The 13,958-nt window shown below is 43.5% G+C and overlaps 1 protein-coding gene across 7 annotated transcripts in view; it reads right to left on the reverse strand.

Annotated features, from left to right (window-relative positions):
• Nucleotides 1-13,958, reverse strand: part of robo1 (roundabout, axon guidance receptor, homolog 1 (Drosophila)) — a 263,507-nt gene that overhangs the window by 228,774 nt on the left and 20,775 nt on the right. For all 7 annotated transcript variants that reach the window (XM_054794930.1, XM_054794923.1, XM_054794932.1 and 4 more), the window contains one exon: nt 12,538-12,662. In XM_054794930.1, coding sequence (XP_054650905.1) covers nt 12,538-12,662 — 125 coding nt within the window. The remainder of the gene's footprint in view (nt 1-12,537; nt 12,663-13,958) is intronic.

Consider the following 13,958-nt stretch of genomic DNA (forward strand, 5'->3'; position numbering starts at 1 on the left):
TGATGTATGGACAAAAGTATTGGGTCATTAGGCCAGACAAGAAGTCACATGAGTGTCTCAATACTTTTGTGTATAAAATGTGTTTTGTTCCTGGCTGTGGGGCATGAGGATTGTCTCTCCGCCACCTCCCCCCATCTATCCCATCCTGTCATAGGCGATGACACAACAGAGGCCAGCGTCCTCTCTGCACCCTTGAGTGGCCGTGATGGCCCCCCCCCCCAAACCCTCTCTCCCACCCGCGCTCGTCAGCACTTTGCCTCATTCGTCTCGTCATCTGGCGCTGGGTGGCGGCAATAAAACCAATGTCACCCGGCGTCGCAACGAGAGATAAGCGCTCCGAGGAAGAGTAAAAATCCGCCACGGGCTCTTTTGTTCTCCATTAATTTGCCGCTGTCTTTGTGTACATCAGTTCCACTTAGCGCCGACGGCGGGCTAATCTCGTCGCCCCTTGCCGTCATTAACACAATGCGCTTCAAAGTCATTCAAATACATATTGGCTGGGTGGGCTTTTTGAATAAAAATAACTGATTTAGTCGTTGGAGAGGGCAGCCGCTCTTTGTTTAATTAGAGCCGCACATCGTCGTAAACATCAGAGAGAGGCGGGCCGGGGCTTAGACCTGCTGGCCACCATTATGGCAAAGTCAAGTGGCAAACATGCTAACGGCCGGACAGGAAAGACTGATGCCTACAGCATCCTCTGTGATTAGTGATTAGTTTGACAATACATCAGTGATGCTCTGTGGAGGGCGACACAGACCCCCATACTAGCACATCCGTGCCAGGATAGATCCATCGTCAGGGCTCTTGGGTCCTTTCCGGATTTCGACCACAACTGGCTTTATGTGTGTCAGCACTTCCTGAATGAAACTGCATAAGGTGTTCAGTTGTCCTTGCTGATACGTCCATGGTGGTACAGGACGTCCATGAGGAAAGAGGTTTTTGATGGTTTGAGCGTCTCTTCTCTCAAAATGAAACGATAGATTTTGCTGCCGTTTGGTGCCCGTAAACAAGCTCTTTGGACTCATGTTCCTATTAGACCATCATTAAAGGAATGTGTGTATTTCTGTCTGTTTTGTTAAGTCATCCTATTTTTAATTCAAGCCAAAACAGGAACATTCCTCAACTCTAGTAATCCTATCTCCCGATGTCCTCCGCATTTCTTATCCTAAGCATTACATGTGCACGAGACACGCAGTGTGTTGAAGCCAGGAAGAGATTAGGTAGGACAGCGCAGGTGGGACAGCAACATTAAGAGCAGATAAGAAAAACTCATAAAATGGCAGCATTTCATTTCCTAAAAACACAATATATGCCAGACTCCTATCAGCCGCTCTATTGAGTTACGCCACGGTTATCGCACCAGTGAATTGAAAGGAAGCCGCGAGCGAGGGGGAGCATGAAGGCAAGAATATTCCGAGTGGAGAGCATGACGCAAGGCGGAGTCGTGGAACTGTGGGAAAGATGTGGAAGGTAAGTTACTGCAACCTGCTCCATAATTTAACATATCTCCCGGCCTCCTGACCTCTTGATTTGGATGCGCCGATTGCATTAATATTTCACGGCGCAAACGCAGGTTTGCTCACGGAGGAGACGCCTCTGAGTTGGAAAGTTCTCACAGCACAGGAGAAGCATGGGCAAGCATTCGGGAATAAGTCGCTGTTGCGTGAGGCGCATATTGCATCTCCAGTCCGGACGATGATGTTAGTGTACTGTGAGATAACATAACAATACAACTTTGAGGATATCTGTGCAGTAGATCCCCGCTTGTTGCAAGGGTTGCGTTTAGGGGCCACCAGCGGGTGTCGGAAAGCCGCAAGCAATTGAGACACGCACAAATATATCTATTTTTGTCACACTGCTCGATCCCCCTCTCCCTCCAAACACCCCTGCTACCTCGACGTTGATGTTCTCCTCCGATTCCGGATCAACATTTCCAATAAAGGTGACGGTTGTAATTGTTAGAGATTAGATTCAGCTCCTGCCAGAACCCTCCCCTTCGCTCCTCAGTGTGCGCCACACACACAAGATGCGTAGGTCAGGGGTGTACCAACGTCCAGCCCGGGGGCCATTTGCATTTTCATTGATCAGCAGCACATTCTACAAATATAATGTAACAAGAAAACTGGAAAGAATTGCAAAAATGGAAAATTCTGCAGTCATTTTACAAGATTAAAGTCAAAAAGGTGTAATTTTACGGGAGTAACGTAATATTATGAGGAAAAGTAATGTCATTTAGTAGCATGAAGTTGACGTATTAAAGAAAAAAATGACTTTTTTTTCCAAGTTGTAATATTATGAGAGACAACAAAAACAACAAATGAAGTTGGAAATGAAGTTTTGGGAAAATTAGGCTGTGGAAAAACGTATAATTTTAAGAGAATAAACTCAAAATATTATGGGAATGAAGTGAAGGGAATGAAGGAATTAAGGGAATGAAGTCATAATTTATGAATAATTTTTTAAAAGTTTAAATACATGGAAAATTAAAAAATAAATGAATAAACTGTAGAAATGGAACAAAACCGCTGGAATTTTACGAAAATAAAGTCAATGTTATTAAGAGAAAAGAATTCATATTCTGATGAGAAAAAAAATTCAGAGAATAAACTCATAAAGTTGCGAGGAAAAATAATATCATCTTAGTAGCATAGAGTCGAAACGTTAACGAAAAAATATGTTCTTTTTTGAAAAGTCATAGTATTATGAGAAACAAACAAAACAAAATAAAGTTGTAATATTATGGGAATACAGTCAAAATATTATGGGAATAAAGTCATGATATTAGAAAGATTATTTAAGAGAGAAAAAAAAGAAAGTATAAAAAAAAGAACAGCAAAAATGGGAAAAAAAAGCAAAGACTGATTTTTTTTTCCATGTATGCTGCACATTTTACCTGAATTGTCCTGTGCTTGTAAATTGTTACCAACTTGGAGTGAATGACGTGTGTTTCTGTGGAAAAATCCTTGGAGAAACAAAATGAATTGTTTTTGACCCAAAAACTGGAAATGTGCGGGTCCATGAAATGTGTGGGAATCCAGTGTGTTGCTTCATGTATGCTAGAACGTCTTCCAACCGCAACCCATGGAGGGTGCACAGATGCTACCACTAGTACTACTACTACGAGTACTACTACTACTAGTACTACTACTACTACTACTACTACGTTATTAACAAAAGCACGGGAAATAAAGACCACATATCGTATGCAAGTCACATCACCATCATCCGAAGTAGGAAGGCCCAAAATCAAAACCAAATCAGTAAATCAACAAAAGCATGAGAAAAGCTCTCAGCGGGATGGGAGCGGTACGACAACAACAAAAACACATTTCAGCAGGAACGTGAAGGCGGCAGCCCCCGTGGAATCAAAGCGAAAGCGCTTCAGTTTAATGAGACAATCAAGGCAAAGCAAACGCCCGTTGCCTGGGTTTCACTCCCGTGAGTCAGAGGATATTTGCATAAGATTAAAACCTCCCTCGGCTTCCACGTCTTGCTTTTTGCATCAGTGAGCTGCAATACTGACCAGTGATTGCTAGCTTGTGATGTGCTCTCACTACATTTCGCAAAGGTGAAAAAGTGATGAAAAGTGACAAACAGGGTGATGAAAAGCCCTGCGGTGATCTAGACCAGCTTCTCATGCGCCTCATATTTTAAGGGAGACTCCAGCAGATATTTGCAACTGTGTGACCAGGGATCGCAACCTTTACTATCAAAAGAGCCATTTTGCCCCCTTTTCCGCAAAAGAAAAATAGTCTGCAGCCGCAAAACCTAGCACAGCTTTTCATTCTCTTTTTAATGCCATGCGCCATCCACTCACATTTGGTTTGAGATACAACAGCACCAAGAACTTTCCCAATGACAGCGGTGAGTTATTATGTTCTATTAGAGCTTATCATGTCTAGTGTATTAGGTAATACGGGTGTAAAGGTGACTGTAGGGGTGTTAGTTTATGTTTACAGGGCTCTAATCATGTAAATCATGTTGAAAAAAATGAACTACAAAAAATATCCCATGTATTAATATTGAATCCTACGTTGCAGAAATTCACTTTCACGGTCGGGTCTGGAACCAATGAACTGTGATGAATGAATGTTTGTTTGTGTACAGCAAGCATACAGGTAAGCCAGCGTTGCTGGCAAAGGAGACACAGCAATCTGTCCATGCAGTAAAGTAAACGCTCTATTTTCTTCTAAATTGTCTCTTTTTTGGCGTTCATGATTATCTTCCCACGGGGGAAGAAGTCTCGCTATTGGCCCGTCGCTCAGAATTCAGCCAGGGTGCGTCCACGTCAGACATTTCAAACTCTTTTCAAATATGCGCATTTCCCCACTCGGGTGTCAAAAAAATGTCCAAGTCCTGCGAAGGGAGCCACATCAAGGAGGCCGAAGACGCGCATGCGGCTGCGGAGCTGCGGGCTGTCGACGCCTCACATAGACCAACAGCTACGTGAACTCTAAAGACGCACGTTCTTACAAAATGTGCCGCAAGGCATGCTGGCAAACATGCGACACGACACGACACGACAATATTTATTTTTATTTTTAGATTCTTTGCGGAGCCGCACGGTGGCCTGCCGGTTAGCATGTTGGCCACACAGTCAGGAGATCAGGAAGACCTGAGTTCAAATCTCAGTTGGGCATCTCTGTGTGGAGTTTGCATGTTCCCCCCGTGCATGAGTGGGTTTCCTCTGGTTTCCTCCCACATTCCAAAAACATGCATGCTAGCTTCATTGGTGACTCTAAACTGTCCATAGGAATGAATGTGAGCGTGAATGATTGGTTGTCTATATGTGCCCTGCCATTGGCCACCAGTCCAGGGTGTACCCCGCCTCCCGCCCAAAGTCAGCTGGGATAGGCTCCAGCGTACCCACGACCCTACTGAGGATAAGCGGCATAGAAGACGGACGGATGTGTTTTATATTCTTTGTGGAACACTTGAGTTCTTGGCCCAGACGCTACTCCTGGGTTAGAGGGCATTGATGTAAAGGAAAGACATAAACAGTAAAGTCATCGAATATGATCGTGTGGGACAAGTTGACTTAGAAATTTGAAAAACAAGGCTTTTTTTCCTACAGCGTACATGCAAAAAAAGTTTCAATATTTTTCATTGTTTGTTTTTTTCTGTTGCCTAAAATGGAGTTGACAAAGTCAGAAACTTTCCTCCTCATCCTGATTGTCAGCATGTCTCCTGGCAGCAGACAGCAAAGTGACAGAGACAAAGGGCCTTCCTGGCATTAATTCAGCGCTCAGGATCCTTTCACATGCAAAAACACTAGACGGCATACTGGGCACAGAGGAGGGGGACGCTGACAATTACAGACGGACCCTTCAGACTGATTGACAAATGAAAGAGCTGAAATAGCCTCCATTTAAAACGGCCACTCACCAGAATAGAGGGATCACCTCCAATATCTGGTCTCAAATGGGAAGCGGTCGGAGATGAGGGTGCGGCATGGGAAACGGAGCTGCGTAAAAGGCCGCTGAAGACGACATGGGCAGAATAGCTGCTGGCACTGCGTAGCGGAGGCTTTAAAGTTCAAATTCAATTGGGCATCAAGATAAAGCAGATTTGCATCCTAATGTTCTTTGGCCTCTGTCAAAAAACATTTCACTCTCTTTGCCCTCATGCAAAAAATACCCAAACCAGCCACAAGCGGATGGTTCCTCAAGTCAAACTCAACAAACGTGTCTCCTGAGGTGTGTGATGACTGCATTGAAATAAGCGTGAACATCAACAGCTAAGCTAAGTGCTGTTACTACTTGCATGGTGGGTTTGTTGCGGGAAGTTTTGCGAAAATGGCAAAGAAATCCTGATTTCGGTACATAGATTATTTATCGGGACATCTCTAGTAAGCCATCCAGTATTGGGAGCGAACCAATGCGGTGATGAATTTTTAAAAAGCGCTGGTGTGTGAGTGAAGCAAAGACAAATGCTTTGTTTAATGGAGAGAGGCATGTGAGGAGAAATTCATTTGTGGGATGACACCGTGCTGCAGTCCCTCAGCACAAACCCCTCGAGAGGGATGCTCGGAGGATAGGGAGTGTGTATGTCGGGGGGAGAGTGAATAAGAATCAGGGTTAAAAGATACAGAGGTACTTGTGTCGTGTCTCTATGGAAATCAATAAACTGCCATGCGCATGCACAGCACACCATTTCAATTTAAATGTCATTCCTTCCGTTTAAGAGCGATAATGTCGGATTTAATGACATTTGTTTTATTCATGCAGAAGTGTTTCTGTTCAACTACAAGCTGAAGGGAGTGAAACCATAGTTCAACCAAATTGTACCCGAATAGAAGAGAATGTTCCTTTCGGACAACGAAGTCGCGTTTGTCTAACGAGAGTTCCGTTGAGAGGCTTTGTTTTGCAGGCGCCATGTTTCATCTTCTCGCCCGCACGTGAAAAACAAGCAAGCGCCTCGTCTGCTTAAAAAAATCAGCATGAGAGCGGCGGCTGGAGGTGAAAACGGACCGGATGCACGTGAAGCCCTTTTAGCCAAAGGCGCTCGACTTCAGGACATCCAATTTCAAGCCTCGGAGCGACCAAAAAAAAGAAAAAAAAAGAAAGAAACAGTTCCCCAGCCGAAGCATCCTTGGACACGCTGAGCAGTGTATAAATAAGAAGCAGCAGAATGATGATCATCAACACCACTGGAGCAGATTCTTCATCATTAAATGCTGGCCTGAGGGTGGATGGAGTGTGATGAGGAAGTGTGCGGGTCTTGTGGCCCGCCATGTAATTAAATGGCGGCAGACTGGAAGTAAGAGACCATAAGCGCCCCCAGGATACGTGGGGGGGATATTGGGGGACGCAATAAACAATAAGGTTACTGGTGAGCCAAGCCACATTTCTGCCAGAACAAGGATGGCTGACAAAATGTTGTTTGTTTTTTTCTGCTAGAAAACGCCTCGCTATGAAAACACGACTGCAGCTTCTGAGTCATCGTCTTTAAAAGCAGACACACAAATGTCATAAAAGATGAACTACAATGGAAAATGTATTTTATAAATAATAAACTATTCATACATTGTTGCTCTTTAAAATATTCTAATTGCGAATAGATTCATATGTTTCATATTATTTTAAATATGTTGAAAAAAAAACTAAAAGAGAATAAAACATTTTCAAAGACTATGATAAGGTTCAGGTCGAAATGAAAATGATTGTGTGTTAAAATTAATAAATTATGTATGTAACTCAAATATTTTGTAAACAAATTCATAGTATTTTTACATGATTTTAAATATATTTTCCCCCAAAATACTAAAATAAAATAAAACCAAAACCTGCAAATAATGTGACAAAATCTGGGTGAGATTTTAATGTTTGTGTAAAGTAGGCTATTTTAATTTGGACTCAAATCATACTATTTTCATATCATTTTAAATATTTTTTCTATAAATAAATAAAATAAAATAGAATTACATTAAATTAAAATCTGCAAAGAATGAAATAAGAATGAAATAAGAATCTGCAAATGAATGAAATAAGAATCCGGGTGTACCCCGGATGGATGGATGGATGGATGGATGGATGGATGGATGACTGGATGGATGGATGGATGATGGATGGATGGATGGCTGGATGGATGATGGATGGATGGATGGATGGATGACTGGATGGATGGATGGATGGATGGATGGATGATGGATGACTGGATGGATGGATGGATGGATGATGGATGGATGGATGGATGGATGGATGGATGGATGGATGACTGGATGGATGGGTGAATGGATGGATGATGGATGGATGGATGGATGGATGGATGGATGACTGGATGGATGGATGGATGGATGGATGGATGGATGGATGGATGGATGGATGGATGGATGGATAGCTGGATGGATGGATGGCTGGATGGATGACTGGATGGATGGATGGATGGATGGATGACTGGATGGATGGATGATGGATGGATGGATGGATGGATGACTGGATGGATGGATGGATGGATGGATTGATGGATGACTGGGTGGATGGATGGATGGATGGATGGATGGATGGATGACTGGATGGATGGATGGATGGATGGATGTATGGATGGATAACAAACGTATCTGCAAAGAAGGATGTGGTTGAGATAAGAATGTTTAGGTGTTCAAATGAATAAATGATGTATTTAATTAAAATATTAAAATCGATTTGTATTGTTTTTGTTGATATTATTTGATATATTTCCCCCAAAACAGCAAATAATGTACAACTAAATCCTGCAAAGAATGTTACAAGCATTAGGCTGACATTACAATTTGTGTGCGTTTCGCACTAATAAAAATGGGCACACATACTGTATGTAGCACCACAGTTCCAAGTAATACATCACAACATATCATAGCATTCCCAGGTAGAAAGCACCACTTGGAAGGTGGCAAGCAGAGGACCACACGTTGTTTTGAAAGATTTTATGACTACACTTCAACGGAGACTTTTTTCATCTGCAAAGAGCTTTGGCGTTTGCTTTGCCAAGCCGGGTTGCCCGTCTGTTTTGGACCTCTCTCTGCCCGGCTGTACGTTGCGATGCGACGGGTGCCAAAAGCGGACTTCATGCTTCATTTTTCTGGCTTTCGCTTGAAATTAGATTAGCGGCGACCTTCAGCTGTGCTGACTCGGATGCTTTGGGAGAGCGAGTGATGGAGATGTATGAAGTCCTGTCAGCGTTACACTGAAATGACGCTTGGCGTTGTTCTGTTTGAAACACAGCAGACGTGACGATGGTTCTGATAACCGTGTGCCATAATGGCTGTTTTTCCAAAGTTCCTTGGGTCACTTTTCAGTAAAGGAAGGGAAGAAAATGCTAAATAATAAAACTTGGCTTTAAAATAAAAACTGCAAACTGTATATACAGTAGATTTTGATAACACTTCTTCTGCGAAGTGTGCGGTTACTACACCGCTACAACAAACCAGTGGAGTGGCATGGCTCACATATGTCAAACTATCCAGTATTGGGGAAAGAAATGCTATTTTGGTCCTTTATTGAAAATTCAAGAGCATTTTCAAGCCTTTAAAATGCAAGCATTTGAAACGACAAAGCAGGGTTGTCAACCGAAAAACCAAAAAAAAACTCATTTCGGTCATTCAGTTATACGACAGGATTTTAGAGTTTGAGAACAACTGAAAATGCGTCAGCACAGGCACAGGAAACCCAAAAAACAAGACAGATAAAAGAATATGAAATAATATAAAATAGTTTCTGATGTTAATTTTGAGGAAAGTGCAACAGGAGCATTTTTCAACAGTAAGAATTATTTTATTTGAGGTAAATGAATGATCCTTTTTGGCTGAAGGGCAGCATTAACACTTTGTAGCCACGTCCTCGGGCACTGCTGAACAACGGTGGCACACTGATTTCGTCTAATCCACTTGTCTTGTCTGTTGATGACTTTCAACAACTTTCACTTTCAACGACGGCTTCTGTGGCTTCTCCTCGGCACTATCACTAGCTAAAAATCTAGCTATACACACTTCCTGTCCCTCACTTAATGTGGACCGTGTGGGAACACGGTACGCCTCTGGAGCGTAAATTAGAACTAAAACGGGACTTACATCCCGACGTACGTTCCCCAACGTGCTGGCTACGTGCAAATATGGGGCAAACCGCAAGAGACACGCACGTGGCCCACACGGATTTTCAAACCCGCAGACAGCACGCAATCCCGTAGGAAGAAAATTGGGATGCAAATGAATTTCTGCGTGCACGCCGCCAGGTCGCAAGGGCAAGGCAGAGGAGGAGGGCGTGACCCTTGTGAGTGAAACGTACGACAGCCTTAGATAAACACGCACGAGTCGCACACCGAACTCACCATCTAAAAGCTCCCAACGGAGGGCAAGCGGCAAGCACGTGGGTGTCACGAATCACTTGCTCCATGAGGACAACACACTTGCAACCCTTCTAGTACCCTACTTCCTCTACATGCTGGCCACGGACAACACATTTCCCAAGAATTGCATGTGTGTGGTAACACGTACGTGGGGATGTAAGGCTGCTTTAGATTACTAAAGCCTGTCTTACACTTGCACGCGTTTTGTCCCCGCAGTTGCGTGCAATTTTGTGCATGAAAGAACAAATGTTGATCATTTCCGTTCCATGGACTGGTCGCAACCTGTGCCCAAACAACGCGGGTTAACTTTCCATCACCTCTTGAAGCAAGTCAAGTCCTTGTTAATAACTAATGAACTTTCTTTTCTGCAAGGAGAGCTTCTTCTCTGGAGTTCAACATCTTGTCGGTTCATTGTACGTGGAGGTATTAATGAAGCCAGCGGTGATGCCTGCTGCTGCGCGGCGCCACGCGGGACAAAGTGGGACCTAACTTCATGTATGCGGGAAGTGGTGGTGGCAATGCACACCCAGACAGGAACAATACGTGCCGTGCACCAGACGTAAACAGCACTTGACTTAGGTGTAAATAAGTCGTGCGCGATGGTGGCATTTTGTGCCGAAGCGCACCGTTTTCGGTCAGTAAACAGTGCGCAAACAGCGCGTGAACCGGTTTTCGACCTTTTGACACGCATTGCCACGGCAAACTGCGGGACGATGAGGAGGCAAAATGCGTGCAAGTGTAAACGCGGGTGAAGACATGTCCCGTTACACTCCTGCTGCAGACCACGCCTTGAGGAAGTCAGCACAGTCGAGGCACATCCGTTCTCCCGCGGGCTCCGCCATCTTGGCAGCGCCAGTTATAAACTTCCTCGGCCTCTCTTGCACAATTGGTTCTGTAATTTAAAAAGGTCAGCGTGGCTCCCGTGTAATTCAATGCTCTCGCGGTGCCATATTAAGCACATATTTAATCACCCGCAGGCTACAGAGTGCAGGCTGAATACTGAGTGCCAAGCAATGCAGAAGTGAGGCCCTATTCCTTAAATGGACTTACTTTAATGCCCCTTTTGGAATTATAATGATGATTTACCCTATCCTTCACCAAAACGATAAGTCAAGGATAGCTTTAGTTTGAATTTACACACTTTACTTCTTGCTGCGTGTACTGCAAGTGTACCACCGAGTCATTAGTGGAAGATCCAATCAATCATCTCTGGGCCAGACAACCACTTAATTAGATGCTGTAGGGAAAAGGACAAATTCTAATGGTTCAATATTTTTGTGGGTAGCTGAGCAGATGATGCCATCTATGAATCTAGTCCAGAGACGCTATATGCATCAATAAAACCAAAAAAACTACTTCCACCACAGTAATCAGGATGCTACACTGACAATGACCTCCAAATAGGATTTATGCAAGGAAATACACAAGAACAAAACCATTTGCAACTCTCTTTGGCTTCATTGTAGGTTCTTCTGCAGGCGTCATCAATTTAAAAAGAAAAGCACAGAGACTGTTTGAGAGACCATTCTAACACTCAGAGTTACACAGCGCGCGTGAACAGCCGCATTGACAACGCTGGCAGCACACTACTTAATAGATCCTGCTCAGGTGGGTTCGTGTTTAAGTGCCTGCAGCATCACACACTCACTAACATAAACAACAGCATTCGTGGAAATGCTTTTCATAAACATACTTTGTTAAAGTGTACTCCTGTGAAAATACATCTGCGATAAATTCCACGTATTTCCATGTATCGGCGCCGCTGGATGCCTCGATGACGGCAAGTACAGCAGCCCATAGGTCGATATACAGACGTTTTTTATTAGCGGTTTTCATTATGGGGAAAAACCTGATACCGATATCAACCGATATTACATTTTTATGCCAATATCCGGGCCGATATTATTGGCCTACCCATATTATGCATGTGAACGTCCCTAATTTAAAAAATACTTTTGGGATGACAAGAATGACATTTGCCTACATCTTTGAGTACCTTTGCCCAACTTTCAAACTGCGAAACACGCCTTTCGATGGCGTATATGTCGGATATGAGAGATCTGAATGTTCAGACTGCAGTTGTATGGGATATATATCAGATTTCTACCTACAGTGTATATGAAAGACGCCTGAGTCGCATTTGTAAAAAAATCACAATGTTCTTGTTCACACTGACTTGAAAATATCAAACACAGGTCACATATGAGCAAGAATATCAGCATTGACCTGACAACAGAAAAGCAACTCTTTTTCGTTTTTTGGCGTTCACATTGCGACTTAATATGTAATAGGATCAAATCCTCTTTCTGGTCCACTTCAGGTCTGATGGGGCTTCAGTCAATATAATGCCCATCAAAGGCATAAGTGAATGTAAGACCACTTTGTGTTTGCATTGCAACATCTCAGGATCTCATCAGCTTCTCAGGGCTTCGAGTCCGCTTGAAAGCACAATAAATGCTGTATGAAATTTTGAAAAGTCTTTTTTGCACATACGAACTGCTTTTTCATATTAACCGTAGAACATATGAAGCAAAGACGTTGTCCTTTGAACTCAAACGCTCTGTACGTGAAGGTTTTCTCCGAGATGACTCATTTACTCCATGAGTTGGTCGTTATCGATGTTAAGCCAACTGGGTCCGATGCTCAAGAGTCAGACGAGCGCAAAGAAAATGGCAGACGATGAGGACTGAACCAACCAAACGTGAGCGGTCTTACCTGCCAATAAGGGAGCCTCTTGACAGCACACTAGTTTGAGTACAACCGTGAGGAGGAGGAGGGGCGTGGCCCCTGAACATGTGCGAGGCATGGCGCTCACTGTGACGGCATCACTGGGCATCAATCTGAGAAGAAGACAAACACAAAGGACGTCAAAATCAACCATTACCCAAAAGTGTTTTTTTCCTGTAATCACAGGTCTGAAATTAGCGATGGACCAAAACAGTAGAACCAGAGGAACCTTAAGTGGACCAAAGAATAGTCCCTTCCTACGCGTGAGCTACATGAGGAATGCCTGAAGATGACTGCAAATTCATTCGAGTGCTGGACTGCTACAGAACCTTCACAGGATCATGCATTACGTTGATATCACGCAGGTGAGAGGAAGGTGTCAAATGTTCGGTGGTGTGTACAAGACCCCCTGCTGGCTACAGCAGGAGAATAAATGGGTAGGATGTGAATCATCCATGCGCGGAACAACCTGTTCACCTGTGTTTGATTGCGTGCAGCCGCCGCCTTGCAGTGCCTTTTTTTCTTCCTCTTTTTCTCTGTTTCAATCGTTTTGGGATCCGAATTGGACTACTTTGGGTTCCAAGTCAAATCCTGTGAAAGTAGCCCACTGATACATTGGCATAAACCAACAAATAATACACCTCAAATGCGTACAAATGTGTTTTCCACTCTACACTCCTCCCAGTCATATTCTAAGGTTTGTAAACCTTTACGGCATCTGGAGCAGCCATTTTCCTGTTTATTTATTGGGAGGGTGCACACCAACATTCTCTTATTCAGTACCTTTGCCTCCAGTTTTATCTCTGGCCCCTCAGTGGACCCTCTGCCTTTATTCCTTCTTCCTGCTCTCAGAATTAGAAGCATGCTTGGCTATCAGATTCAAGCCACTGGTTAGTTCATGGCCACCGAATTGCTTTTCATCTTATCTCCTTCATTTTCAAATCACAGCAGAGCCGAGGTATTGTTGTACTGTTTTGCGCCATTTGCATGGGATGATGACAAGCATTTTTCCAAACAAAATGTTCAACTGAAAGACCCCTAACCTAAGACTCCATTGGACTAGTTTTGCTGATAATAAGATAAACACTGCAGCATTCTGGTGCAGAGAATCTGATAAATATCCAATTACCAGTCGGGAGATGGCAGTGACAAGCGGAGTCTGATGGTGTTTGCTTTAAGAACTTCAGTTCACCCTGCTAGGCTGAAGAGTAAGTGGTTTGGAAACTGGACATCCTGTTTGGTTTTGGAACGAATAGATTAGAGGTATGACAAGTTTTCAATCAATCCTTAAAGCTTAGTATGAGAATGTTTACAATAGTTGTTTCAAGGGATGCCCGATAATATCGGCCGGACAATATCATCAACCGACACTGGCAAAAAATGAGATATTGGTTCATATCAGTATCATT

The sequence above is a fragment of the Dunckerocampus dactyliophorus genome, chromosome 12, assembly GCF_027744805.1.
Source record: "Dunckerocampus dactyliophorus isolate RoL2022-P2 chromosome 12, RoL_Ddac_1.1, whole genome shotgun sequence".
NCBI lineage: Eukaryota > Metazoa > Chordata > Actinopteri > Syngnathiformes > Syngnathidae > Dunckerocampus > Dunckerocampus dactyliophorus.